At 36.5% G+C, this 26,684-nt stretch overlaps 3 protein-coding genes across 9 annotated transcripts in view; 1 reads left to right on the top strand and 2 right to left on the bottom strand.

Moving 5' to 3' along the window:
• Positions 1–446: 446 nt before the first annotated feature.
• The window catches only part of dennd2db (DENN/MADD domain containing 2Db), a 46,091-nt gene continuing 19,853 nt past the window's right edge, over positions 447–26,684 (top strand). The window contains exons 1-3 of one of the 2 annotated variants that reach the window (XM_073936463.1): positions 447–637; positions 6,255–6,558; positions 24,999–25,106. In XM_073936463.1, coding sequence (XP_073792564.1) covers positions 6,498–6,558; positions 24,999–25,106 — 169 coding nt within the window. In that variant the 5' untranslated portion in view covers positions 447–637; positions 6,255–6,497. Of the gene's footprint in view, positions 638–6,254; positions 6,559–24,969; positions 25,107–26,684 lie in introns of those variants that run through there. The other variant, NM_001007346.1, reaches the window with a different exon arrangement.
• Positions 1,783–6,418, bottom strand: zgc:153675. 2 transcript variants are annotated; one of them, NM_001077322.1, is given in 3 exon segments: positions 1,783–2,383; positions 3,548–3,629; positions 6,224–6,263. In NM_001077322.1, coding segments are annotated over 3 exon segments (378 nt in total). In that variant the 5' UTR covers positions 6,233–6,263; the 3' UTR covers positions 1,783–2,096.
• cry4 (cryptochrome circadian regulator 4) lies at positions 8,190–23,354 on the bottom strand. Of its 5 annotated transcripts, none has more exons than XR_012397502.1 (11): positions 23,167–23,354; positions 20,425–20,877; positions 17,757–17,873; positions 17,415–17,559; positions 15,880–16,020; positions 12,399–13,872; positions 11,240–12,043; positions 10,893–11,044; positions 9,228–9,325; positions 9,030–9,140; positions 8,190–8,783 (listed from the first exon to the last, which is right to left on the bottom strand). XR_012397502.1 is itself a non-coding variant. In XM_009295766.5 (11 exons), exons 2-11 carry the CDS (start codon positions 20,835–20,837, stop codon positions 8,596–8,598), a joined length of 1,677 nt encoding a protein of 558 aa, XP_009294041.2. In that variant the 5' UTR covers positions 20,838–20,866; positions 23,167–23,354; the 3' UTR covers positions 8,190–8,595.

A 26,684-nucleotide genomic window follows, 5' to 3' on the forward strand; every position in this document is an offset into this window, starting at 1 on the left:
AACAGGTGATTAATAATTATATGTACATAAACTTATAATTATTATAAGTTATAATCCCCCCTCCCCCTTTAAAATTCCTGCTTGTCAAACTTTAATAACTAACAAGAAGCAATTCAATCATAACTTAAGACAGCTGTCATAACATTATTTATCAATATGTGGCTCTTTTTGGATTCTCGGAAGCTATAGAAATTAAAAATGTAAAACAGGAAATAGGTTGGGACCATTGTGTTTGATCACATCCCTCAAAATGGTCTAGTTGCTGGAGTTAGTGTAAAAGCAGCGTTGGATAATTAGTCAAAACAAATAAACTCCCATTTATAACACAGTCCTGTTCTTTTTCTAGCGTTTTTTTATGGTTGACTGACTAACAATGTTTAAGCAAGCTCTATATTGGGTAAATAATCGTGAAAATTTTATTAGTTTTATTGGATCTTTCCCGCGCATCTCTTCTAGCGCGCGCTTTCTATGAGTCGCGTAGCTTCAGTCATTCAAAAATTAACGGTCATTTCTTTCCGTCTTACTGACTAACGTCAGTTTCTCGATCTTGTTAATGGATAATGACTGATATTTGTGATTTCGAGTAGTTCTGACACGCTTAACATGACGTTGAATCTACACGGATCAAGAGAGAAAGGTATGTTTTGCTAAAATATATTCATTGCTATGAAATTTAAACCAACTATGCCCTATATGTTTGTTTGTCGACACAAAGTAATACTACATTTGTTTTGTAGCGTCTGTGAATTAATCTGATATTTCACAATCCCTGATTGTTTTCCCAAGTGAATTTTTATTATAACTTTATAGTAAACACTGTTTTTGACCCATTCTTAAAGAGCCCATATTATACATGAAATAGGGTCATATCTTGGTTGTAAGGGTCTCCAACAACAGTTTAATATGCATGCAAGGTCAAAAAACACTTTCATGGTCTTATAATCTGCATTTATTTTTACCTAATTATCCAGCGACTCCTGTATGAATCGTTCAGTGATTCATTTGTTCCCAAACCTCTCCTTAGCGCGAAGCTAATCTGCGCTGATTGGACCGATGACAGTCTGTCGCGATTGGTCGACTGCCTTCAGTCAGAGAGTGAAATGGCCAATAGCTAATCAGCAATTTAAAAAGTAATCACAGTTCATACACGCTAGATAGTGTAGGCGTGGATTTTAGCTGCCACACACACACAAACCTCCGGACAAAAACGCTCCCGCTTCCGCCCGCACCCGCTGGGTCAGTTGGTGTACCTGGAAGGAGTTTGCACGTTCTCCTCGAGTTTGTTTCCTCCGGGTGTTTCGGTTTCCCCCACAAGTCCAAAGACATGTGTAGGTATATTCGGTAGGCTAAATAGGCAGTAGTGTATGAGTGTGAATGAGTGTGTATGCATGTTTCCCCGTGATGGGTTGCATCTGGAAGGGTATCCACTGTGTAAAACATATGCTGGATAAGTTGGCGGTTCATGCCCCTGTGGCAACCCCAGATTAATAAATGAACTAAGCCGAAAAGAATATTTGAATGAATGATTAGCATTTAATGGATACAATCCAAAAACTTGGTTAGCAAACAAACAAACCACATTATATTTACATAAAGCAAACATTCACAGCTAACAAAAAAAAACTAAATATTTTTGAAACCAAAAATTGTGTTAAATAAATGTACTATTTGCAGAATAAGGTTTAAAGATGCATCGCTAGCTTGCTTTCAAGATTAACAATGTATTTGAAAACGTTTCAGACATTGAAGTTTGAATCACAGAAAAAAAATAACACTTTCGCAAACTTCTTTAACATGACTTTATTATATTCAAATAATAAAAAATGTAATTTACAAACATAATCTGACCGACAACATCAGATGAAATCAGCTACAGGAGATGGTGAAATAGTGTTCGGTGTCGGCCAAAACCACGACAAGTAAACGTGTCTTTAGTCGCAGATCTGAGATCATTTGTGAAAAACCCAAACTATTTCCACAGAGCTCTTCTTATGTGATTATAACCAAATCAAATATGGCGGTGGAGAACATCAGTCAGTGTCTCTGGTGTCCAGCGTGGAAATCAAACGGTATTTTATTCATCGTAGTCCTCTTCTTCACTCTGATTTGTCCTTCCTCTTTCCTGTGAATGGAACTTTATTGGCTACCGTTGACCCCACTGTGGACACGCCCCCTGCCACTGCAGAAACTCCGCCCTTCACCAGGCTGACGCCCACCGAGGGCACTGCGGTCACAGCTGATTTGGTGATCTCCAAACTTTTCCCGCCCAGCCAGGTGACTCCGCCCACTGTGGCTCCAACCACGCCCTTGGTGGCGCTGAAGAGGCCGCCAGTGACACGCCAGATCATCCCGGTCGGAGCTGTCGGGTGCTCTTTACCGCCATCTGCTGACAATCGCAATAATAACAGGTTTATTGCAGTAACAGTTTTATAAAACTCATCGCAATTAAAATTACAGACCTCAGTACATTTAAAACAAATTTGAGAATTATCAATTCATGCTAAATTTAAATCAAAACATTCTGTAACAATAATTTTGTTGATTATTATTTTCAGTAATTATCATTAATTATATTTAAATATTCATTGTAATGTAACAAAACCAACAAAGGTATTTTTTTTATTTAAAATAACATAAATAAATATTAATGCTAATAAATATAGTAATAATAAATGTAAATTGAAATACAAAATATGAAATATATATTAAAAACATGCAAATAAGAACTGGGTATGTTTATATTTTATTATAAGGTGCATGTAAATATGCATTTTTTAGCAATATTTATTGATATTTTAAATAAAGTTCAAGCAAATACAGAAATATTAATTCTTTCCCCAGCCTATTCCACTAATTTGATAAAGAAGAGGAAAATAATTAAATAAATAATAAAAATAAACAAAATACTTAACAATATTAACAGTGTGTTTAATATTCAAAGCTTCAAATTGTTTAACAAGTAAATATATAATACATTTTTATTGAAAAAATATATAATTAATAGTTCATTATAATAATACATGTATGTGTATATATACATATATATGTTAATTTTATAATAAAAGACAAATTATAAAACTAAAAACAATAATAGAAATGTTTAAAATCAATAGTTTATGTAACTAGAAACATTAAAAGTGAAATGTTTTTTAACCTTTAGTCTTAATAGTTAGTTCCTGGCATTTCATTCCTTCTCATTTTTAATATGAAATGATGTAATTGTGCATCTCTTGCATCATTAAAACAAAATGTTGAGCAAAAGCAAGCCTGAGGTCCCAGAACACACAAAGCAGAGCTGTTTTCCCCAGATCATTCACTGAAATAGCAGCAAACCTCAAACCACAGCAGTGTGTGTGTGTGTGTGTGTGTGTGTGTGTGTGTGTTTACTACACCAACGTGTTACAAAAATAATCCCTCAGAAACAGCTAAAAAGCAAAGATCATTTAAAAATATTGTTATTATAACACAAAATATGTGCATAACTTCATCACGAGGGATCCATATGGAGACAGCAGGGATTATTATGGGCTGTAAAACCCTCATTTACCTGCAGACGGCTGGTTTTCAGTGTTTTCAGCCTCCTCTCCTTCATATGTTTCACTCCTGGACTCAGTTTGTGAATTCACACTCTGAAAACAAACAAAATTTAACAATAAACACAGATTCTGTCTGGAAGAGAAATAAACATTCTCTCGTGACCAGTGTTGGGGGTAACGCATTACAAGTGACACAAGATACTTAATCTGCATTGTGGATCCGTCTGCGTCGCTTCAGAGGCGTTGCTCGCTGCAGCAGTTGGGACTTGCTCAACTTTTCAAGCGGCGACGGAAGCGTCAGCCAATCAGATCGCTGTATGCAAATACACCAGCTTAGACAGTGGCCTATTGCTGACTAATTAACGCCCCATTTACACGGGGCTTCAGCATCAACGCTTGACAGAGGGCGTGTCTAAAGTTAGAGCTGACGCAATTGTCATAGCAGCGTTAGCCAATGAAATTAGTCAGCAATAGGCTGCTGTCTGAGCTGGTGTATTTGCATACAGCGATCTGATTGGCTGACGTTTCTGTCGGTGCTTGAAAATTTGAGCAAGCCCCAACTTTTGCAGCGAGCAACGCCTCTGAAGCAGAGCCAACGGATCCACAATGCAGTTCGGCAACGCCTGACGTCACCCATTTAAAGTGAATGGGAAGCGCTGACACGCCATGTGATTGGAGCGTAAAACATTAAGTGATAATATTTGAGTTGTTTTTAGTTTAATTAATCAGCTTTGCTGAATTATTGTGAGCATGGTCATGTTGAAGCATACACTCCATGAGGACAGAAACCAAGATGGCAGAGCACTGGAGGTATTCTCATTATTCTGAACACACACAGTGGAAAAGGGGATTATAGTCTCAATGCCAGGCGTGGGACGATAATTGTTTTCAAGGTATTGACCTTATTCTAAAATGCGGAAGTGCGCCCGTTTTCGCGATAGTTTAGGAACTTCCGATTCAGTCGCCTATGGGAGAAATGATTAGGAATAATAAATGGCAGAAAACAGTCAAACTACTCACTCTACAAACAAATGTTTGCATGACTACACAGACCAAGTAGAATAATATAATAAGGAAAATCAGTTTGCAACATCAAACAGGGCAGTTTTTAATGTCTAAAAATGAATGGAAGTGAATGAGACCGGAAGTCTCGAGCCAAAAAGATTCAAATGTCTGCGCCCGCTCGTCGACGGAGAATAAGGTGAACACCGCGGTTTGGAAAAGTCAAGGTTTTAAAAGCGCCAAAATCTTCTGTAACACCGTTCCTACTGTATGTTTTATTGACTTTTTATTTATTTGTATAGTTTTTTAGGACAATATCTCCAGCAGAAAAGATCTCCAAAGATGCCGTCTTAAATTGTAAATTAATCAGTGTTTTTGAAACTAATGAAGACAGCAGAAGTCAATGATTCATTTTCATTATTTAGCCTGACATGTTTACTGCTCCATAATATTATAAATCTTTCAAAAAATAAAATATAATGTGTTCAAAGGGGGAAAATTTAGTTTTTTTACCAAGACACTAAAAAAGAAATTATTTTAGAGCAGTAATCACCAGAGATGAGGGACTCGAGTCAAGTCATAACTTGTGTCATCATAAGTCAGACTTTAGCAAAACTTAGGATTTGATATTTGCTTGACAAATATCATTAAAGACTCGACTTGACTGTCATGACTTGAGACTTGACTTGGACTTAAATGACTCTTGAATTGTTTTTAATAAAAAACTGTTTGTTACAAATTATGCATTTCATACAAAACCGAAAGCTATATATGTAAATATAAACTGCAAAAGTTAAAAAATCAACAAAAATTTGATTGACTTAAAAGTGACTTGCTAGACCAAGCTACGACTTGACTTGAGAAAAGCAGTGACTCGACTTGAGTCTGACAAACATTGACTTGACTTGCTTGAAACTTGAAGGTGGTGACTCGAGGCTTGCACAATGCACATGTGTGACTTACTCCCACCTCTGGTAATCACAATACTGTGATATTTTTATCCAAGGTTATCATACCGTCAGAATCTTATACCGGCCCATGCCTACTCAATGCACAGTGATTTTACTGCACTAATAAGACTAAAATCAGTGAACACTGCTTTAAACTGCAATGATCTGTATATATTGCATGTAAAGCTCTGGGAAGTTCCTAGAAGACTACATTATACAACATTATTATTATTTAATGTTTTTAAAAGGCAAATGAAGAGTATATGGTGTGTGTTTGATTAAAATAAAATAAAATATAAATAAATAAAAAGACGAAGTAAAGCCCCTGCAAGTTCTGAAAGAGATCAAGCCTTGGCCAGGTAAGAAAAAGTTATGCAAAAGCAACACAAAATTATAATATTACTTAAAAAAGTAACCAAGTAACGCAACTAGTTACTTTTTTTATGAAGTAACTCAATACTGTAAGGCATTATTACTTTAAAAAGTAACTTTTAAACTGCAATTAACTTGACAATAAAGCGCTATTTATATCATATAACCTAAAACTTTTTAAATAGTGTATTAAAAATGATGTTTTGCAGTCAAACTTAAAAATATTCTGATGCACAGCAAATAGATACTGAAAAACAGTGAAACGCGCGGATTATAGAGCGTCGGTAACTCGCGAAAGTAACTTTAAAGCGTCTGCAGTGACATGCATCAGTCAATAATGATAAACGCGGTGTTTCTGCTCACCTTCACCATGTTTTCGCTGTTTTCCCCGCAGGTTTTGTGTCCTGGTTGCCCGTCAGATGTGCGGGAATCATCGGTGTTTTGCTGCTGCTGCGACGTGGCGCTCAATGCAGGATGCAGATCTAGCGCTACTACGTCGAAGGCCCGCCTCATGAATATTAATGACGTAACGGGACGCTCGCGCTGTTTGATTGGCTCGAACGGAGGCGTTTTTAGAACGTGAATAAATAGTGTGTTACTTCATTGGAAGCGTCGTGCAAATAAAGTGTTAATATTCATGAGCTTAGCCTTCGCCGTAGTAGGATTGGCGAACTCTGGATCTTACGTCACAAGAGATGGTGAGTCAACTTTAAAAGCGTGGCTTTATCTAAGGGTTTTATAATTGATTTTCATTTATGAAATCTTTTATTTCATTTAATTTATTTCAATTTATATATGAAAAAAATAATAATAATGCTTTCCTTCTTAGACTTTAAATGACTAAATGAATCATCTTTAGTGTATTTAAAATAAGAAATGTCAAGATACAATTATTTTAGCTTAAAGTTAATTGAAAAGTGGACTTGCGGTCTATAGAGTATATAATGTATTTTACATGCTGACATTAAAATTAGCTATATGTGCTTATTTAAATGATAAAAACATGATAGAAATATGCATATAAAATATGCTTTTTTCCTTTTATTTTGTTTATAAATTATTTGTATGTATTGTTAAGCATTTTAAACTTGTTTTTGATGTTTATAATAATAAAAATAACAAATAAATGTATAAAATAAATATTTTTTAAAGTGTTGCCCTTAATGTCCTTAAATAAAAATAGCGTTACATTATTGATAAAATGTACATTTCTGCTAAATGTATGTATAATAAAACCAATCCTTCATTTTACATCTCAAAAAAGACATTCAGTTTTTTAAATTATTTTTAATTTACATGATAAGAAAACAATTAAGACTTAACATATTTACACAATTTATTTATTTACATATTTGATATTTAATTTTTGACTGTTTTAGATATTTTACCTGTTTATTGAAGTTAAAAATTGTTGCTTTATCCATATATATATATATATATATATATAACAAAATATATATATATACACAGTTGAAGTCAGAATTATTAGCCCCCATTTGAATTCGCTTTTTCTTTTTAAAATATTTCCAAAATGATGTTGAGCCCCTTTAAGCTGTATTGTTTTAGAACAAACCATCATTATACAATAACTTGCCTAATTACCCTAGTGAAGCCTTTAAATGTCACTTTAAGCTGTATAGAAGTGTCTTGAAGAATATCTAGTGTAATATTATGTGCTGTCATCATGGCAAAAATAAAATAAATCATTTATTAAAACTATTATGGTTAGAAATGTGTTGGTGCAGAAATTGAGGAAAAAAATAAACAGGGGGGCTAATAATTCTGACTTCAACTGTATATAATAACGGTAAACATTTAACTTTTGTGATGTGATTTTATAGTTTTAATGCTTGTTTCTACTTATTATTAATGTTACACATTCAGTGTTTTATCTAATATAATAAAAATATAATAATTTTATACCAGATTTATATCATTTCCACATTATTTTTAAAGTATTTGTTGTTATGATCTACTATTTTTCTCTTCAATTTTAATCATTTGTGGCTTTTGAACATATTTGTTCCCTCTTTTTTTAATTATAGCAAATCCTTACGCACATTAATCATGGTTTCATTGTGGTTAAAGTGATGTAACCATGTTTTTTTGGCATATTAATTAGCATTTGTCTAACCAGAGTATTATCAAAACTGTGTATAACTTATGTATACCATAGTTAAACTATAAAAAAAACTTGTTTTTGGTGTTAATTGTAGTCAATTCTTAAAAAATGTAACAACATGGCCACAATTTCAGAAAACAAGCAAACTAATGATTATATTTCATGCACAATGTACCTGCTAAAGACTAAATGAAATAGTGAAATGTGTTGATGTGTATATAAATGACATTTTAATCATGGCCTCTATATTTTTCCCTCAAAGAATTTCTTCAAAAGCTCACATTGATGATTTTTTTTAATTTGCATTACATCGACATGCGTTCAATGAGCATAAAGATGTCATAATTGCATATTTACTTCACAAACTCTGTTCAATGTACACAATTCTCTCCTGAACACAGAAAACACACACACACACACACTAGCAAAACAAAACCAACAAAAGCAGCCAATATGGTTGTGTTTGAGGGATTAATGGAGTTCAGATGCTTTCTGAGAGTTCTGCGTATTATGACGGAGTATTCCTGTGAGTCTTTGTGCATGTGTTAAAGCAGAAATGCATCATATAGGCTTCTGGGTCGTAAAACATTCATCTGATCGGCCAGTGTTCGAGTCACATGACCTCTCCGCTGAGCTCTGATAGCTGTAGAGTCTCTGGAGTCCAGCTGCAGGGGCGGGACTTATGGTCTGAGCTGCCACTGAAACGCTTGGAAGTGCACTTTGACTCCGCCTCCTCCAGAAGCCCCTCCTCCTCCCGGAGCTCACGCTTAAGCCCCGCCTCCATCGGGTCATCTGCTACATCTGTGAGATCACCAAAATCCATCAGAAAAAGTAATATATATATATATATACACACACACACACACACACACACACACACACACACACACACACACACACACAGTAGTGCTGGGCGAAAATTATCGTTGATAAATCGTATGTAGATAATGATAATATGTAGAATCTTCGCACTGCACTGAATTACATCATAAAAAAAACAATTAACATATCTTTTTTTGTGCAACATAAACATTTATCGTATTTTACCTCGCGTGAGTTCTGCGGTCGTCTGCTGCTCTGTCCGCACCTGACGCATCAATGCCAGGTTCCTCTGGCTGGCCTCTATGTGGCTCACTATTGGCCGGGGATAGTCTTTACCTGCACACACACACGGGTCAGAACATCACTAAACCAGTTTAGACAGTCGCATTGGTCAGTTAGTGAATGTTTAGCATCTCTCCATACCGATGATGCAGCCGGCGCTGAGCTGGACGTCTTCTGGTGCTTTCCACGGCTCGTAAATATACTGAGAGGGGAAGTTCTTCAGCACAGGTAAGTACTTCCTGCAGATCAAACGCAGGACATCATGAATATTAAACATTTGTGGGCGTGATTAGCAGATTGGCAACAGAACATTGTGGATATTAAACGGTGGTGGGCGTTGCAGATAAGCATCACAACATCATGAATATTGAACAGTGGTGGGCGTAGCAGACTTAATGCTGAATATCATAAATATCAAATGATGGTGGGTGTGGCAAATTAGCATCTAACATCAGGAACATTAAACAGTAATGGGCGTGGCAAATTGACAACCTAACATCATGAATATGAAACAGTGGTGGGCGTGGCAGACTGAATGCAACATATCATAAATCTCAGATTATGGTGGGCGTGGCAAATTGGCAAATTTAACATCATGAATATTAAACAGTGGTGGGCGTGACAAATTGGCAATCTAACATCATGAATATTGAACAGTGGTGGGCGTGGCAGATTGAACGCTGAATATCATAAATATCAACTGATAGTGGGCGCGGCAAATTGGCAATCTAGCACCCTGAATATTGAACAATGGTGGGCGTGGCAAATTAAATGCTGAATATAAATATCAAATGAGGATGGGCGTGGGTAATTGGCAACGTCATGAGTATTGAACAGTGATGGGTGGGGCAGATAATCATCATAACATCATGAATATTGAACAGTGGTGGGCGTGGCAGATTGAATGCAGAATATAAATATCAAATGAGGATGGGCGTGGCAAATTGACAACTTAACGTCACAAATATTGAACAGTGGTGGGCATGGCAGATAATCATCATAACATTGCAAATATTAAACAGTGGTGGGCGTGGCAGACTGAATACAGAATATCATAAATATCAAATGATGGTTGGTGTGGCAAATCGGCAATCAAACATCATGAATATTAAATGGTGGTGGGCGTGACAGATAAGCATCATAACATCATGAATATTGAACAGTGGTGGGCGTGGCAGATTGAATGCAGATTATCATAAATGTCACATGATGGTGGGCGTGGCAAATTGGCGAGCTAGCATCATGAATATTGAACAGGAGTGGGTGTGGCAGGTGAATGCAGATGTGACAGACACTGAACAGTCTATTAGAACAGTGTTTTTGAAATCATATGAGGCAGCAGCGTTAAAGGTGCAGTATTGTAAGATTGATATCCAGTGATCGAACTAGATATTGCAGTTCAAATTTAAAACAATTTCAGCTACTCCACGAAAAGGCAGGTTGCCAGATTGACGACACCAACACGAGCGGGTTTTTTTGGTAAACCATCACCTGAAATTTGTAATATTAGAAACGGTTAGTATTTCTTGTGGCTGAACAACTGCATGAACTACTACGACAACAATCACCTCAGGTACTGATTATGTGCTTTTTACAGTGTTAAATTCTACTAATGTGAGTTTACGTTACAAAATGCTTAACAACATTTAACGGAACTAAAAAATTTATTATTTTGATTTATTCATTAGTAATGACGTAATTGACGTGAAGCTTAGCAGATCAGGTGAAGCACATGGGTACTGGGTACCGTAGGTGTGGCAAATCAAATAATCTTATGAATATTACATGAAGTGGGTGTGGTCTCACCTCAGATACTCTCCTTGAGGGTCAGTCCGACGGCCGAAACGCACAGGACAGAAGATCCTGGTGTATTTGTGGAAGAACGCACTAGCGGACAGCCACATCCAGTTCCCGGCGTTCACACTGTAGTCTGCATCCAACAGGAACTCCTCGAACACCTGAGAACACACACACACCTGTGTAAAACACCTGTGCACATCACCATAACACACACTAATACGGCCTGTTTTTCCCTTGCTTTTTGAAAAGGTTTCATATTTACTCAATAACATTTTCATCAATCCACGTTTACACATCTGCAAACACTGTCGAAAATGCTGCGTCACATATGCCAGGCTAGTAGATGGCCGCACCTTCATGCCCTCCTCCCAGCTGATCCACAGGTCTCCGCGAGTCAGAAAACAGGCCACGGCGTGACGCGCCAGGTGATGGATCCAGCCCTCCTGCCGTAGCTGCGTCATGATGGCGTCGATCCAGGGAAAACCCGTCTGAGCCTGCAAAGAAGAAAAATTTAACTGTCACCAGATGCGGAAGAAGCGTCGAGCATGATACACGTTAAGTCAATGCAAAGATGCGAATAGACATCCTGAGGTGCAATAAGCGTGAATGAGTTGGCGCGAATGATGCGATTCGTGAAGAGGTGCGAGTTGATCGATTTGTGCGACTGACACGTGTACAACGTGTTTCGCGCAAATTGCTCAAGTTCAAAAATCTGAACTTCAGCGGACATTCGTTCTCTGCATTAACCAATCAGGAGCTTGCTCTTGTGGGGGCGTGATTATGACGTAGCGCGTGTTGTAGCACTGTCCCGGGGGAAATCCTCCAGCCGACACCGACACCAGTTCATCAAACTGGGCTCAGCTCAGTCAGAAGCACCGCTGAAAGCCTCCAGCATCAAGGTTCAGTATTAGAGGAGTTGATGAACTCACAGAGCTGCTGCACCTCTGAATTGATTTAGTGGACTCGGACACGGCTCCAAACGAATCAACACTGTTTTTCAGCCTTCCTAAAGCGCACAAACACAGCTACTCTCTCAATAAAATCCATGTTAGCCATTTAGCAATGAAGCTACATTCACCGGGCAGACAGAAGCCCTGCTCATGGACGAATCTGCGTCTGTTCTGAAGTGAACTTGATGCATGAATGAAGCGAGCGAACTTAAAATGTTCATGCGTCTATTTACGTGTGAATAGTGCAATTTATCCGCACGTCTGGTGTGAACACAGCATATGGGTAGTGAAAAACATTAATGTATTCATCGATGCATCGTGATTCTTTATCTAGCGATTCTGAATCGATTCTCAAAAGTTCTGAAACGATTCCGTATTTAAATTAGATTGTGATAATGCGTGGGCGTAAGCTAGAAACAGAAAAATAATACACGTTGACAGGTGCGTGCACGAATGATGCAAAATCCGCTTCATTAGAACAAACCTAAAGACCCCTTGAAGTGCCGTGAATGTGTATTTTTCATTCGTGTTGGATGCAATCACAAATGAAACATGAAAGGACATATCAAAGCTCCTCCCCTTTAAAAAAAAAAACAGGCAGTAGCGTGTTGTTTTTCCCACTGCTTTGCCAGTGAGAGTGGTTAGGCTCAAGCGCATCAAATGTGAAGCTTCTTGAAGGGGGCGGGGCATGTCAGACACTAGAGGGCATTTGATTGGTCAGAAGATTTGATGAGAAACTGAAGTATGAGGTGACGTGAATAAAACCCTTGATCCATTTAGGTGGAAACTTTGCATGTTTATTTCCGTTTTATATCTGCTAAACATGAATTCTGACATGGTTTTGGTGCACACTAGATTATAGATATCCTTAAAAACTAACAATACACTACCTGACAAAAGTCTTGTTGCCTATCCAAGTTTTAGAAACAGCAGATAATATCTTGACTTCTAGTTGCTGATCTGGTGTCAGAAGTGTCTCTATGAAAGGTGAAGGCCTCTAGATTTTGCTGATTTGAGCTCAATAAATCTGATCATGTCTTGATTTTGACTGATTTTATTAGGACAGTAAGGTCTGACTCTGCTCAGACTAAAGTGTCATCACTGAACAGAAATAATGTCCAGTATAGAATATAAAGTCCTGCTGCAGTGGAGACAGAATGAAGATTGTGTCTGACTCCATCATGAGCTTGGAGGACTGCATCCATACATCTCTGACATGACTCACATCACTGATTAATAAAGTCATCTGGAATGAAGAAGAAAGCTTCAGCAGGATCGCAGAGTTCATCAAGAGTCTTTGTGTTCATCTTCAACACCTCCTCCTTCATCAGCTCAATAATGTTGATCTCTGGTGACTGGGCTGGCCAATCCTGGAACACTCTTTGCTTTCAGGAGCTTTGATGTGGAGGCTGAAGTATGAGCAGGAGCGCTATCCTGCTGGAGAGTTGTCCCTCTCCTGTGGTTTGTAATGTAATGGGCAGCACAGATGTCTTGATACCTCAGGCTGTTGATGTTGCAGATCTCTCCATACTGAATGAACCCGAAACCATGACTTCTCCTTCACCAAACTTGACTGATTTCTGTGAAAATCTTGACTCCATGCTGGTTCCAGCAGGTCTTCTGCAGTATTGGTGATGATTGGGATGCAGATCAGCAGATGATACAGCAGAGAAATCCACCTTCTGACACTTTCACACATCATCAACTAGAAGACCAGATAATATCTGCTGCTCATCCAACTGAGATCCACCACAAGACTATTGTCAAGTAGTGTAAGGACACTAACATCTAAACAACTTTAAAAAGCAGTTGGTTCTGAACTCAACACTTTTGACAATAGAGACGTGAGTGTGCGGTTCTCTTACGGTTCTCCATTTCTCCAGCCGCTCTGGATCGTGGTACCAGTCGATCTGCAGACAGATGCTGTTTCCCTCCATCTTGGTGAAGTTTGGTGTTGCGGAAGCGACGGTGTAGAAGAACTCGCGCCACAACACCTGACCCTGCAGAGACACCGGGGGCAGAGAGTGGTTCTTCGACTGCAGAGGAAAACCACAGGAGAACTCAATAAACCAGCAACAATTGACTAACTGTGTTTGTGCAGTGGCCCTAAACGATGTTCAACGCTGTTATAAGTTTAGGTTTGCATTACAATATCTGTACTAACTGTTATAAATGTTAATGTCAGGAATTCCTCTCTTATATATTTTATTTGCCTTGGTTTTTGTTTGGCTATTATGCCAAAACCGTGTGAGCTGCTAAACAGTTGTTTGTTGTTTCGAAGCCATGACAATAAAATTATTTCCATCTCAATATCCATAAGTGCTAATCTGAGCCTGCTTTATAGCAAAGTGTCTGAGATAATCATTTTAAAGATGCATATCAAAAATTGTACCAAATTAAAATGGATTATTTCACTCAATTTTCGGGGTTGCTTCATATTTATGTACTAGTATCTAATTATTAGCTTAGCATCATGCTAAAATGAGTTTGTACTACGACCAAGGATAAATACACTGCAGAGCATCTAAATATCCAAGTAATTTTTTACGTAAATAAATACACAATTTTCACAAGTATTTGTGTATTTTGCTATTTATTAAATATTTTTGTCATTTTGTTATTATTAGCGATGTTAGCTTAGCAATGTGCTAATATCAATGGAATCAAGCAAGGGTTAACTATAAATATACTACAAATTAAAAAGAAATCAATATTGTTTAAACTCATTCAAAATGCACAACCTCACACTTTAAGTGCACATTTTTGTATTAGCTTAGCAACATGCTAACATTAGTCTCAGCTACATCGAACTAAGGGTAAACATACTGCAGATCATCAAAGTATACAAGTAATCTTAAGAAAACACACAATTTTAACCAGTTTTTGTCTGTTTTGTTATTTATTATTCATATTTGTCATTGGTATTATTAGCGATGTTAGCTTAGCAACATGCTAATCACTCAGGCTGCGTCAGAAACCGCCTACTACTCAGTAGGTGCTGCATTTGAATTTAAACGTACTACTCGGCCGTTAGAAAAGTACGTTCTTTACAGTATAAATGTGAAAAGTATGAATGGAATTCGGACGTACTACATCCGACATTTTGTCATAGTCATGTGACCTACCTGCGTCATTTTGGAATGCGCACTTCCGAATCTCGCCGGAAGTAGTAAGTCATCCAGGTATGAATTCGGACATACTACTCGGCTCGAATACTGATTTTAGCGTACTGTATAGTATGGAAGTATGCAGTTTTTGACGCAGCCTCAGATATAATCAAGCAAGGGTTAACTATAAACATACTACAAACTAAAACGAAAACTATATTGTTTTAACTCATTTAAAATGCACAACCTGACACATTAAGTGCACGTTTTTGTATTAGCTTAGCAACATGCTAACATTGGTGTCTGCTACAATCAACTAAGGTTAAATATACTGCAGATCATCAAGTAATCTTAAGAAAATACACAATTTTAACCAGTATTTGTGTATTTTTGTTCATTACCAATGTTAGCTAAGCAACATGCTAATATCACTCAGATGGAATCAAGCAAGGGTTAACTATAAATATAATGGCCAACGTTTAAAAGTATGTAGTTTTAACTCATTTAAAATACACCACCTCACACATTTTTGTATTAGCTTAGCAACATGCTAACATTAGTCTCTACTACAATCAAGTAAGGTTAAATAATTATCAAAATATTAGAATAATATCAAAAAACTCAATTTTAACCAGTATTTGTGTATTATTATTAGCGAAGTTAGCTAAGCAGCATGCTAATATCACTCAGATGGAATCAACAGTGGGTTACTACAAATATAATATTAAAAATATAACTTATAAATTATTTTAATTCATTTAAACTCACAATAAGTGCACATGTTTGTATTAGCTTAGCAACATGCTAACACTGGCCACTATGTAAATGTAACTGTAAGTAACTGTTCTGACTCTTGCATGCTATTTGTAGTGCGCATCTAATCACTGATGAGTGTCAACTGTTAGCATGCCGCCTATGTATTCAGTGTGTGCGTACCTGTGCGTAGATGCTGTTGAGTCTGTGGTAGAAGGTTCGAACAGAAAGGCAGCCCAGACTCAGGTACGGACTCAGACCAGTGGTGCTGGGCAACAGAGAGTTGGGGATGGTGCGCGGTTTGGAGAAGTTCGCCACCCAGCCCTGCAGAGACACACACACACACACACACACACACACACATCAGGACAGGCCTTTCACCTGGTGCTAGTTCAGCGCTAGTGCTGGTTCTGTAGGGCTGCGGCAATATACTGAGACACTTGCAATTTGTGGATAGTTACTATGTTTAGGCTAGTGTTGAACAGCAGATGGCGCTCTAGGCTACTGTTTAACAGCATTGTAGGCTAATTTTTAACATCAGAATAGAGCTATAAACTAGTTTTTAACAGCAGACTGTGCTCTAGGCTAGTTTATAACCGCATTGTAGGCTAGTTTTTAATCCTAGATGGTGCTCTCGGCTGGTTTTTACCATCAGATGGCACTCTAGGCCAGTTTTTGACAGCAGGTGGCGCTCTAGGCCAGTTTTTGACAGCAGATGGCACTCTAGGCCAGTTTTTGACAGCAGGTGGTGCTCTAGGCCAGTTTTTGACAGCAGGTGGCGCTCTAGGCCAGTTTTTGACAGCAGATGGCGCTCTAGGCCAGTTTTTGACAGCAGGTGGCGCTCTAGGCCAGTTTTTGACAGCGGGTGGCGCTCTAGGCCAGTTTTTGACAGCAGATGGCGCTCTAGGCCAGATTTTGACAGCAGATGGTGCTCTAGGCCAGTTTTTGACAGCAGATGGCGCTCTAGGCCAGTTTTTGACAGCAGGTGGCGCTCTAGGCCAGTTTTTGACAGCAGATGGCGCTCTAGGCCAGATTTTGACAGCAGGTGGCGCTCTAGGCCAGTTTTTGACAGCAGATGGCGCTCTAGGCCAGTTTTTGACAGCAGGTGGCGCTCTAGGCCAGTTTTGGACAGCAGATGTAGCTCTAGGCCAGTTTTTGACAGCAGGTGACGCTCTAGGCCAGATTTTGACAGCAGGTGGCGCTCTAGGCCAGTTTTTGACAGCAGGTGGCGCTCTAGGCCAGTTTTTGACAGCAGGTGGCGCTCTAGGCCAGTTTTTGACAGCAGGTGGCGCTCTAGGCCAGTTTTTGACAGCAGACTGTGCTCTAGGCAAGTTAATAACCGCATTGTAGGCTAGTTTTTAATCCTAGATGGCGCTCTCGGCTGGTTTTTACCACCAGATGGCGCTCTAGGCCAGTTTTTGACAACAGGTGGTGCTCTAGGCCAGTTTTGACAGCAGATGGTGCTCTAGGCCAGTTTTAGACAGCAGGTGGTGCTCTAGGCTAGTTTTTAACAGAAGACTGTGCTCTAGGCGAGTTAATAACTGCCTTGTACGCTAGTTTTTAATCCTAGATGGCGCTCTCGGCTGGTTTTTACCACCAGATGGCACTGTAGGCCAGTTTTTGACAGCAGATGGTGCTCTAGGCTAGTTTTTAATTCTGCACTCAGCGTCACCTATATTCTCTCGTTAGCATTGATCAGTATTGTATTAGCTGCTCACCTGACTCTGGAAGTGTTTCTCGAGCCGCTGCAGGGCGTGACTCTCTCCACCGGGCCACAGCACCTCCGCCTCAACCTGCAGACCCAGATGAGCCAGAGAAGGCACAGCATACACCCGATCCACATCCACAGGAGTCACACACCTCCTGCACACAGCACACACACAATCTCCCATCATGCTCTGCTGCTGTCTCCGTCTGCACACACACTCTTGGCAGGCAAAAGCTCCATCTGTTCGCAGGCGGCAGTCGTGAAAGCAGTGTCAGACAAAACACAACCCTGAAAACCCACACAGACGCTCGTGTCGCCCACACACAAACACAGGCGCTCGTATCGCCCTTACTGGAAGTCCTCGATGCTCACATCCCGCGCCGGTTTCTCTGGCTCACCCAAGACTGACAAAACATGCAGGAACTTCTTGTATGTGAGCGGCGGAGAGCCTCCGTTGGCCTTCACGATCCTGGATAGACAGAAACAGACACATTAACATACTCAGTCTCTTCTGAAAGCATTTGTTCACTTACAGAATAATTATTATATTAATCCACAATTATTTATTCTCGTCATTAAAGATGTTTCATTGATTCTTCAATTGAAAAGAAATTAAGTTTTTTTTTTTAAGAAAACAACCAGGATTTGTTGGCCCAAAAATGGTATCACTATGGTAAATGTCAAAACACATGGAATTATTATCAAAATGAGGCACAAAACATGGTAATAATGCAGTAAATGTAAAAATGATAAACATGCCATCTGAAACATGGCAGTCCCAAAATGTTATTACTGCCATCATAGTATGGTCCATAACATGGTAATTATGTGGCAAATGTTAAAAAATCATGCTTTAGTCACCATTATATGGTCCAAAACATGGAGTTATTATGGTAAACATTAAAAACATGCATTAAAAACATGGTATTTTTAAAATTAGAAGGCCTAAAAATTTTATTACTTCCATCATAGAATGGTCCAAAGCAGGGTAATTTTGTGGTAAATGCAAAAAAAAAAAAAAAAAAAAAAAATGCTTTAGGCACCATCATATGGTCAATAACATGGAATTATTACGGCAAACATTAAAAACCCAAAGGCCCAAAAAAGAATATTACTATGGTTAATGTAAATAAATGGTAAGTAAATAAATAAATATATATGATAAACAAACACTTGGCATTACCATCATAAGGTCCAAAACACGGTAATACTGTGGTAAATGTAAAAATGGTGAAAAAAATAAAAAACAAGCCATCAAAAACATGGTATTTCCAAAATTATGAAGCCCAAAATGGTATTACTATGGTAAGTGTCAAAACACGTGGTTTAAGCATCATAGTATGGTCCAATTCATGTTAATTATGTGGAAAATGTTGAATAAAACATGCTTTCGGCACCATAATATGGTCCAAAACATGGACTTATTATGGTAAACATAAAAAACATGCATAAAAAACATGGTATTTTCAAAATTACAAGGCCCTAAAAGTGTATTACTATGGTAAATGTAAATAAATGGTAAATAAATAAATATGTACGGTAAACAAAGACTTGGCATTACCATTATAATAAGAACTAAAACAAGGCAATACTGTGGTAAATGTAAAAATGGTAAACATTAAAAAACAAGCCATCAGAAACATGGTATTTCCAAAATTATGAAGCCCAAAAATGCTATTACTATAGTAAACATCAAAACACATGGCATAACAATCATAGTATGGTCCAAACCATGGTAATTCTGTGGTAAATGTTGGAAAAAACACGATTTAGGCAGCATTATATGGTTCAAAACATGCAGTAATTACAGTAAACATAAACAAACATGCATCAAAAACATGGTATTTTCAAAAATGTAAGGCCCAAAAAAGGTATTACTATGGTAAATGTAAATAAATGGTAAGTAAATAAATAACTATGTGTGGTAAACAAAGACTTGGCATTACTATCATAATAAGGTCCAAAACATGGTAATACTACAGTAAATGTAAAAATGATAAACATCAAAAAACAAGCCATCAGAAACATGGCATTTCCAAAATTAGGACGCCCAAAATTGTTATTTCTATGGTAAATATCAAAACACATGCCCTAACCATCATAGCATGGTCCAAACCATGGTAATTCTGTGGAAAATGTTGAAAAAAAACCCGATTTAGGCAGCATTATATAGCCCAAAACATGGAATTTTTTATAGTAAACATAAAAAAACATGCATTAAAAACATGGTATTTTCAAAATCCAAGATCCAAATCATAGAAAATTAGAAATACTGTGGTAAATGCAAAAACAACAACACATTTGCCATTATTTTATTTTATTTTATTTCAAAACAGTATATCCACCAAAAGGCCAAAACATAGTAGTACTATAGTAACTTGACTAATTGATTCTCAAGGTAAGACTCTTACTCCTCATCTGGGTCTCTGAAACTGCACTGGAACTGTAGTTCAACCCACCGAGACTGACTATATGAAGAAAGATAATCCTGGATCCCATGTGTGACAGTAAATACTCCAGGAACATTTACTCTGGAAATAAAGGCCTTATGAAACCTAAATAATTATTTTAGATGTCAGTATGTTAGTCTTAATGATATCTATAATCTAGTGTTCACCAAAAACTGTGTCAAAAATCACATTTAGAAGATATAAACCTGAAATAACATCCAAAGATTGCCGTTTCTCTCTTCCGCCTAAATGGATCTGTGATTTTGTTTGTCGTCTCCTCATACTTCAATTTCTCACCAAATCTTCTGACCACTCAAATGCTCTCCTGTGTCTGACATGCCCCTCCCCCTTCTTCCCATTGGCTGTTCATTTGATGTGCTTAAGCTCAACTGTGACTTGCCATTGTGACAAAAACAAAATACTATTGGCTGTTTTGTAAAAAGGAGGAGTAGCTACTATATACCCGCCCTATCTTCATGCTTTAGTTGAAATTACATCAAACATCAAATACAAAATACACATTTCGAAGCTCTTCGCGGTAGCTTTAAGCTAATAAAGTTGTCATCATACCTCTTGACGTCGTACAGCGTGTGCGATACACATGTGTACGTCTGCAGTCCATTTTCCTGCGCCACTGTCTGTATGTCCTTGTCCATGCGTGTGTAATACGGCTCCACTTCAGTGTCGTAACTGATTTGTGTGATTCCCCACTGTGCTACGAGCTCCCGCAGGATGTTAGCCGTCGACCCGCACAGGACAAAAAGTCGCGATCCAATCGCCTGCAGACGAGTGTCCAGATCCTCCAGACTCTGGAGAAGAAACCGCCAGCGTAACGCACCCATGTGCATTGCCCCCTGCAGGAACACACGGTCCAGGACGTACACTGGATAGAGCGCGGAGGAGGACGCTAGCGCCCCCAACAGGCTGGGGTTATCATGCAGGCGCAGGCCTTTGCGAAACAGATGGATGGTGCGGTGACTCATGGCGACCGACTTTCTCCAAGATGAAAACACTTCAGACGGGCTGAAACAGAACAATGAACTTTGGTAAAATGAAGGCTCAAAACATGGTGTTAGCATGGTAAAAAATAAATAAAAAACATACTATTGCTATCAAGATAAGGATCAAAATTGAATTACTTCAAAAGCATGCTATTGAAAACATGCTAATTTCCAAAATAAATAGTATTACTATGGTAAATGTAAAAAAAACATGCCATTAGGATTGTAACAAAAACATGGTAATACTGTGCTAAGTATAAAAAAACATGTGTTTGCCATCATTAAAAGGTCTAAAACATGGAAATAAATCAACAACAAAAGATGATATTGAATAATGATATTGAAAACTTGGTATTTCCAAAATTATAAGTCACATCAAGGGTTTTACTTACGTAAATGTCAAAACACATGGGATTAAAATCATAATAGGATCCAAAACATGGTGTTAGCATGGTAAATAAAAATAAAAAACACTTGCATTTATCATTATGAAATGAATTAACAATATATTACAGTGATTAATGTCAAACTACATGGCTTTACTATCATGATAAGGTCCAAAACATGGTAATACTAAGGTATATGTAAAAAAGGAAACATGCTGATAAGTTTCAAAACTGAATTACGACAAAAAACATGCCATCAAGAGCATCCTGTTTGCAAAATTATAGGGCCCAAAAATTGTGTTACTATGGTAAATCTTAAAACACATTTCATTAATATCATAATAAAGTCGGAAACTTGGTAATAATATGGTCAATTTAAAAAACACTTTCCATCACAAGTCCAAAACATGCTTTTTCCAAAATTGTACAAAAATAGTATTGCTAAGGTAAATGTCAAAGCACATGGCATTAACATTATAATAAAGTCCAAAACATGGTAATACTGCTGTAAATACTAAAAACATGTTTTTGCCATCATGATGTGGTTCAATTTATAGAATTACATCAAAAAACATGCCATCAAAAACATGCATTCTTTTTACATTATAAGGTCACAAAATGGTATTATTATGGCAAATGTAAAAAATATATTCCATTAACATTTTAAAAAGGTCCAAAAATAATGTTAAAACATAGTAAATATTATAAAAAGTCAGTTACTATGGTAAATGCAAAAAAACATGCCATTAACATTGAAACAAAAACATGGTAAAACTGTGCTAAATATAAAAAAAACATGTGTTTGCCATCATTACAAGGTGCAAAACATGGAATTACATAAAAAAACATGCTATCGAAAGCATGCATTCTTTTTACAATATAAAGTCACAAAATGGTATAATGGCAGATGTAAAACATATTCCATTAACATTATAAAAAGATCCTAAAATAATGGTAAAACATAGTAAATATTATTAAACAAACATGCGTTTGCCATCATGTTAAGGTCCAAAATATAGAATTATAATAGTAAACTTAAAAAAACAAGACATGAAAAATCTGAAAACATGGGACTAGCTTTTGAAAAAACAAAACACCACATTAATTAAAGTTAGGTAAAGTTGTAAAGGCAAAATAACATTTAGCACTATTTAATTGACTGAAAAGTGTTGTACTCTGATAGTCATTGGCAGCTAATATGATTCGACTATTTAGAAATAACAAAGAATAATTTTATGAAATTATACTGTAAAGGTGAATGTATGAATATGTTAATATAAAACCAACTTTACCTCAATATTAATTGGTTTAAAATGAAATCAAATTTAAAAAAATAGGACACCAGGATGATGCGGTTTATGGAATTACCGTAATAAATCAAACATGATACAAATTATTATCATCATACATGTGACACATATGGCATGTTAAGTTTCATTGCTTTTATTATAGCAAATTTTAAAAATATGAATATGTCACTGCCATCATAAGAACTTAAACAAAGCATTATTATGACTGACGTCAAAAACAAAGCATTGCCATATCATGATTTATGGTCCAAAATGTTGAATTACCAAGGCAAACAATTACAACATCAAAACAATGCCAGCTAAAGAGACTGTTAAAAACACAGACACATTTTTACCATGGTATAGAGCCAGTTTTATGTCTTTGTTGATTCCAAAAGCCCATAAATAAAGGCTGAATGAGGTCAATTATTTATATTTAAATTATATTTATTTATACAGAAACAGCAGTTCTGGCCCTGGATTATCGCCACTTGACTCAGTTATAAACATTAACACGGTTACACAAAGATGTTTAGATGTATATACATTGCATTATTATACAGCTCATACAGATCTCCAACCATGACATATTTCACATTTCCCGGAATGTTTTTAAAGGTCAAAATGTCCACCAACCTCCAGATCGCCTCAGGCAACATCCATTAGGACACTTAACACCAATTAAAAATCAAAACCCAACCTTAGCGCACACGTATAATTACTGGTAACTAAGTAATGTTTACAAGACGATCGTTACATGAAAGTACACTCGCTATCCGCCTAACACAGACCTCGCACGTACGACATGACCCCACCCCTTCCTCACACCCTATTGGACGAACACATCCATATGATACTGAGAACTAGCTCCTGATTAGTCAGTTTCACATAGCTTCACAGTGCTCGGCGTGTGATTGGACGAAGCGACTGTAACTCAAATGTAAAGCGATCGTCGTTCTCCATATATATTTTAATGAAGTTTTAAACTAAATGTGAGTGTTTTTAACGGTGTCATTTGAGGTGTCCGGATTGAAGGAGTGAATCGGCGTCGTGTGAAGTCACGGGCGTGACCGGGATATGCCTTATTATGTAAATAGGTCAAACTAAAGAATTTAGGTCAAATCCCGACCTCTAGTGGACACACACACACACACACACACACACACACACACACACACACACACACACACACACACACACACACACACACAGTGACAATAAAGTAAATTAAAGTTTAAAAGAAGTTGTAGAGAAATATGAAACAATCTTAAGTCGCTTTTTAAGTTACTAAATGTGCTGCTAGGGTACTTTTAATGTGAAAGTGTACATTGTTTGCTATTTTTAAAGATCAAGATAGGTTTAAGATTGTATTAGATTACATTTACCAACACTAACATACAATATAAGACGGTTTACACATAAACAAACCATTTAAAATCAATTGACCGCGAATAAATAAACACTGAAGTTCCAAACAAGACCCAATCATGAGAATCAGAGAAGACGTTCCTGACTGTGACCGCTAGATGGAGACAAACGCACATTTAACAGTACGTTTAGATTACGTTTCAATACAAACGAACGCTAATATAATTTAATTTAGCCAATATAGAATATTTTTAAATTTATATTAAACCTTGTGTATATTTAACTAATAATGAAAAGACATTAGGCTAATGTGCCCAAACATTTTTCATTATTAATAAAGCACAATTCCTAATATGGCAAAACAATTAACACACAACAAAATATTGTTGTGAAACACATTTCAATGTAATGAAAAGTCCACTTTCCGGTCTCTATCCTGTAGAAATGGCTAATATTGAATAAGCTATAACCTCTTATGATAAATTAGATACTGTTTATTTTTAGCGCTGTTATTATAGCTTATGTTTATGTAATCTGTTTTTATATTAATGCTAATAGAATACAGAGTTGATATGTAAACAATATTTGTATAAAATACACAAAATATCAACAAATGTCAACGAAAAAAGTTAAAGCGATAATAAGAAAGGGAAAATATACATACTTAAATGTAAGATCTTTAAGTATCAATTACAATAAATAAATCAAAATAGCTCTGCTTGCTTTCTTCTTTCAGATAATTAAATGGTTTTTAGATAATGTCTGAAGTCTTTTAAAAATAATAAGAAACATGAAAATGTGGTTTACATTTCTGTATAAATAAAATTTATAAACATGTAATCAAATGCATAACAAAACAAGCATTGCTTTTAGTGGAGACACATTAATAACGACCAAAACTAGTTTCTATAAAAGTAAAAAAGTAAAAGTATCATTAATCAATATGCCAGCAGGTTTGCAAAGTTATATTTATGTAATCAAAAACACCAGGCAGTGCGTGTTGCTGTGGGCGTGGCTATGTTGACCCCGCCCCTCGACTGTGCACGTGTTTGTTCACAGCTGAGAATCACTGTCAGCTTGAACGTGTGTGTGTGTTTCAGTCAGCGCCCGTGTGTGTGAGAGAGAAACAGCAGCATCACAGACAGAGATGAGCACAGAGAAGTGGAGGACAGGACTACAAATACAACAACTACACACTCCAACCGACAGTGAGTATCACACACACACACACACACACACACACACACACACACACACACGATAAACAGAAATAGACAATAAAAACGCCAAACACACTCTATAAACACAGGAAAACACACTTCAAACACCAAATACACACTATAAACACAATATATAATCACTAAACACATACTATATAAGCACATTAAACATATTGTAAAACACCCAACGCATACTAAACACAATTTAAACACTAATCACACAGTAAAAAAACAAACACACTATAAACACACAATATGAACACTAAACACACAGTAACACATCAAACACCATAAAAACACAATATGAACACTAAACACACAATATAAACACCAAACACACTATAAACACACAATATAAACATTAAAGCCACAGTAACACATCAAACACTATAAAAACACAATATTAACACTAAACGCACAATATGAACAAACACACAATATAAACACCAAACACACTATAAACACACAATATAAACACCAAACACACAATAACACATAAAATTTATATAAAAACACAATATGAACACTAAACACACAATATAAACACCAAACACACTATAAATACACAATATAAACATTAAAGCCACAGTAACACATCAAACACTATAAAAACACAATATTAACACTAAACACACAATATGAACACAAAACACACTATAAACACACAATATTAACACTAAACACACTATAAACACAATATAAACACCAATCACACTATAAACACACAGTATATACACAACATGACCACAAAACACGCAATATAAAAACAAATGCACTATAAACACTCAGTAAAACACCAAACACACACCATAAACACACAATATGAACAAAAAATCTCTATAAATACACAATATAAACACTAAACAATATAAACACACCATATAACCACTAAAGCCACCATGTAAGCATTAACACACTATAAACACACAATATTAACACTAAACACACAATATAAACACAATATAAACACACAATATAAACACTAAACACACTGTATAAACACACAATATAAACACACAATATAAACACTAAACACACTATATAAAAACACTAAACACTAAACACACAATATAAACACTAAACACACTAAAAACTATAAAAACACAATAAAAAACACTAAACACACAGTAAAATACCAAACACACAATGTAACACAATATAAACACACAATAAAAACACTAAACACACAATATAAACACTAAACTAACCATAAAAACGCAAAACACACACAAAAAACACTAAACACAGTAAAATACCAAACACACAATATAAACACTAAACACACTATAAAAAAGCTAAACACACTTTATAAACACTAAAGACATTTTATAAAAACTAAACACATGATATAAACACTCAAAACACAGTAACATACCAAACACACTTTATAAACACTAAACACATTTTATAAAAACTAAACACATGATATAAACACTAAAAACACAGTAAAATACCAAACACACTTTATAAACACTAAACACACAATATAAACACTAAACACACTATATAAACACTAAACACACTATATAAATACCAAACACACAGTTTAAACACTAAACACACTAT

The sequence above is a fragment of the Danio rerio genome, chromosome 22 (genome assembly GCF_049306965.1).
Source record: "Danio rerio strain Tuebingen ecotype United States chromosome 22, GRCz12tu, whole genome shotgun sequence".
In the NCBI taxonomy this organism is placed as follows: Eukaryota; Metazoa; Chordata; class Actinopteri; order Cypriniformes; family Danionidae; genus Danio; species Danio rerio.

What these genes read in the sequence shown, in the direction of transcription:
- zgc:153675 (XM_005168276.6), bottom strand. Translation starts at nt 6,373, where the DNA reads ATGAGGCGGGCCTTCGACGTAGTAGCGCTAGATCTGCATCCTGCATTG. An exon ending in ACAGCGAAAACATGGTGAAG is followed by an intron (nt 3,630 to 6,223) that starts GTGAGCAGAAAC and finishes GTTTGTTTTCAG; the next exon opens with AGTGTGAATTCACAAACTGA. An exon ending in TGAAAACCAGCCGTCTGCAG is followed by an intron (nt 2,387 to 3,547) that starts GTAAATGAGGGT and finishes TGCGATTGTCAG; the next exon opens with CAGATGGCGGTAAAGAGCAC.
- cry4 (XM_005168277.6), bottom strand. Translation starts at nt 23,189, where the DNA reads ATGTTGCCTGAGGCGATCTGGAG. An exon ending in AGAAACACTTCCAGAGTCAG is followed by an intron (nt 16,021 to 17,414) that starts GTGAGCAGCTAA and finishes GTGTCTCTGCAG; the next exon opens with GGCTGGGTGGCGAACTTCTC. An exon ending in CCTCAAGGAGAGTATCTGAG is followed by an intron (nt 9,326 to 10,892) that starts GTGAGACCACAC and finishes TTTGATCTGCAG; the next exon opens with GAAGTACTTACCTGTGCTGA.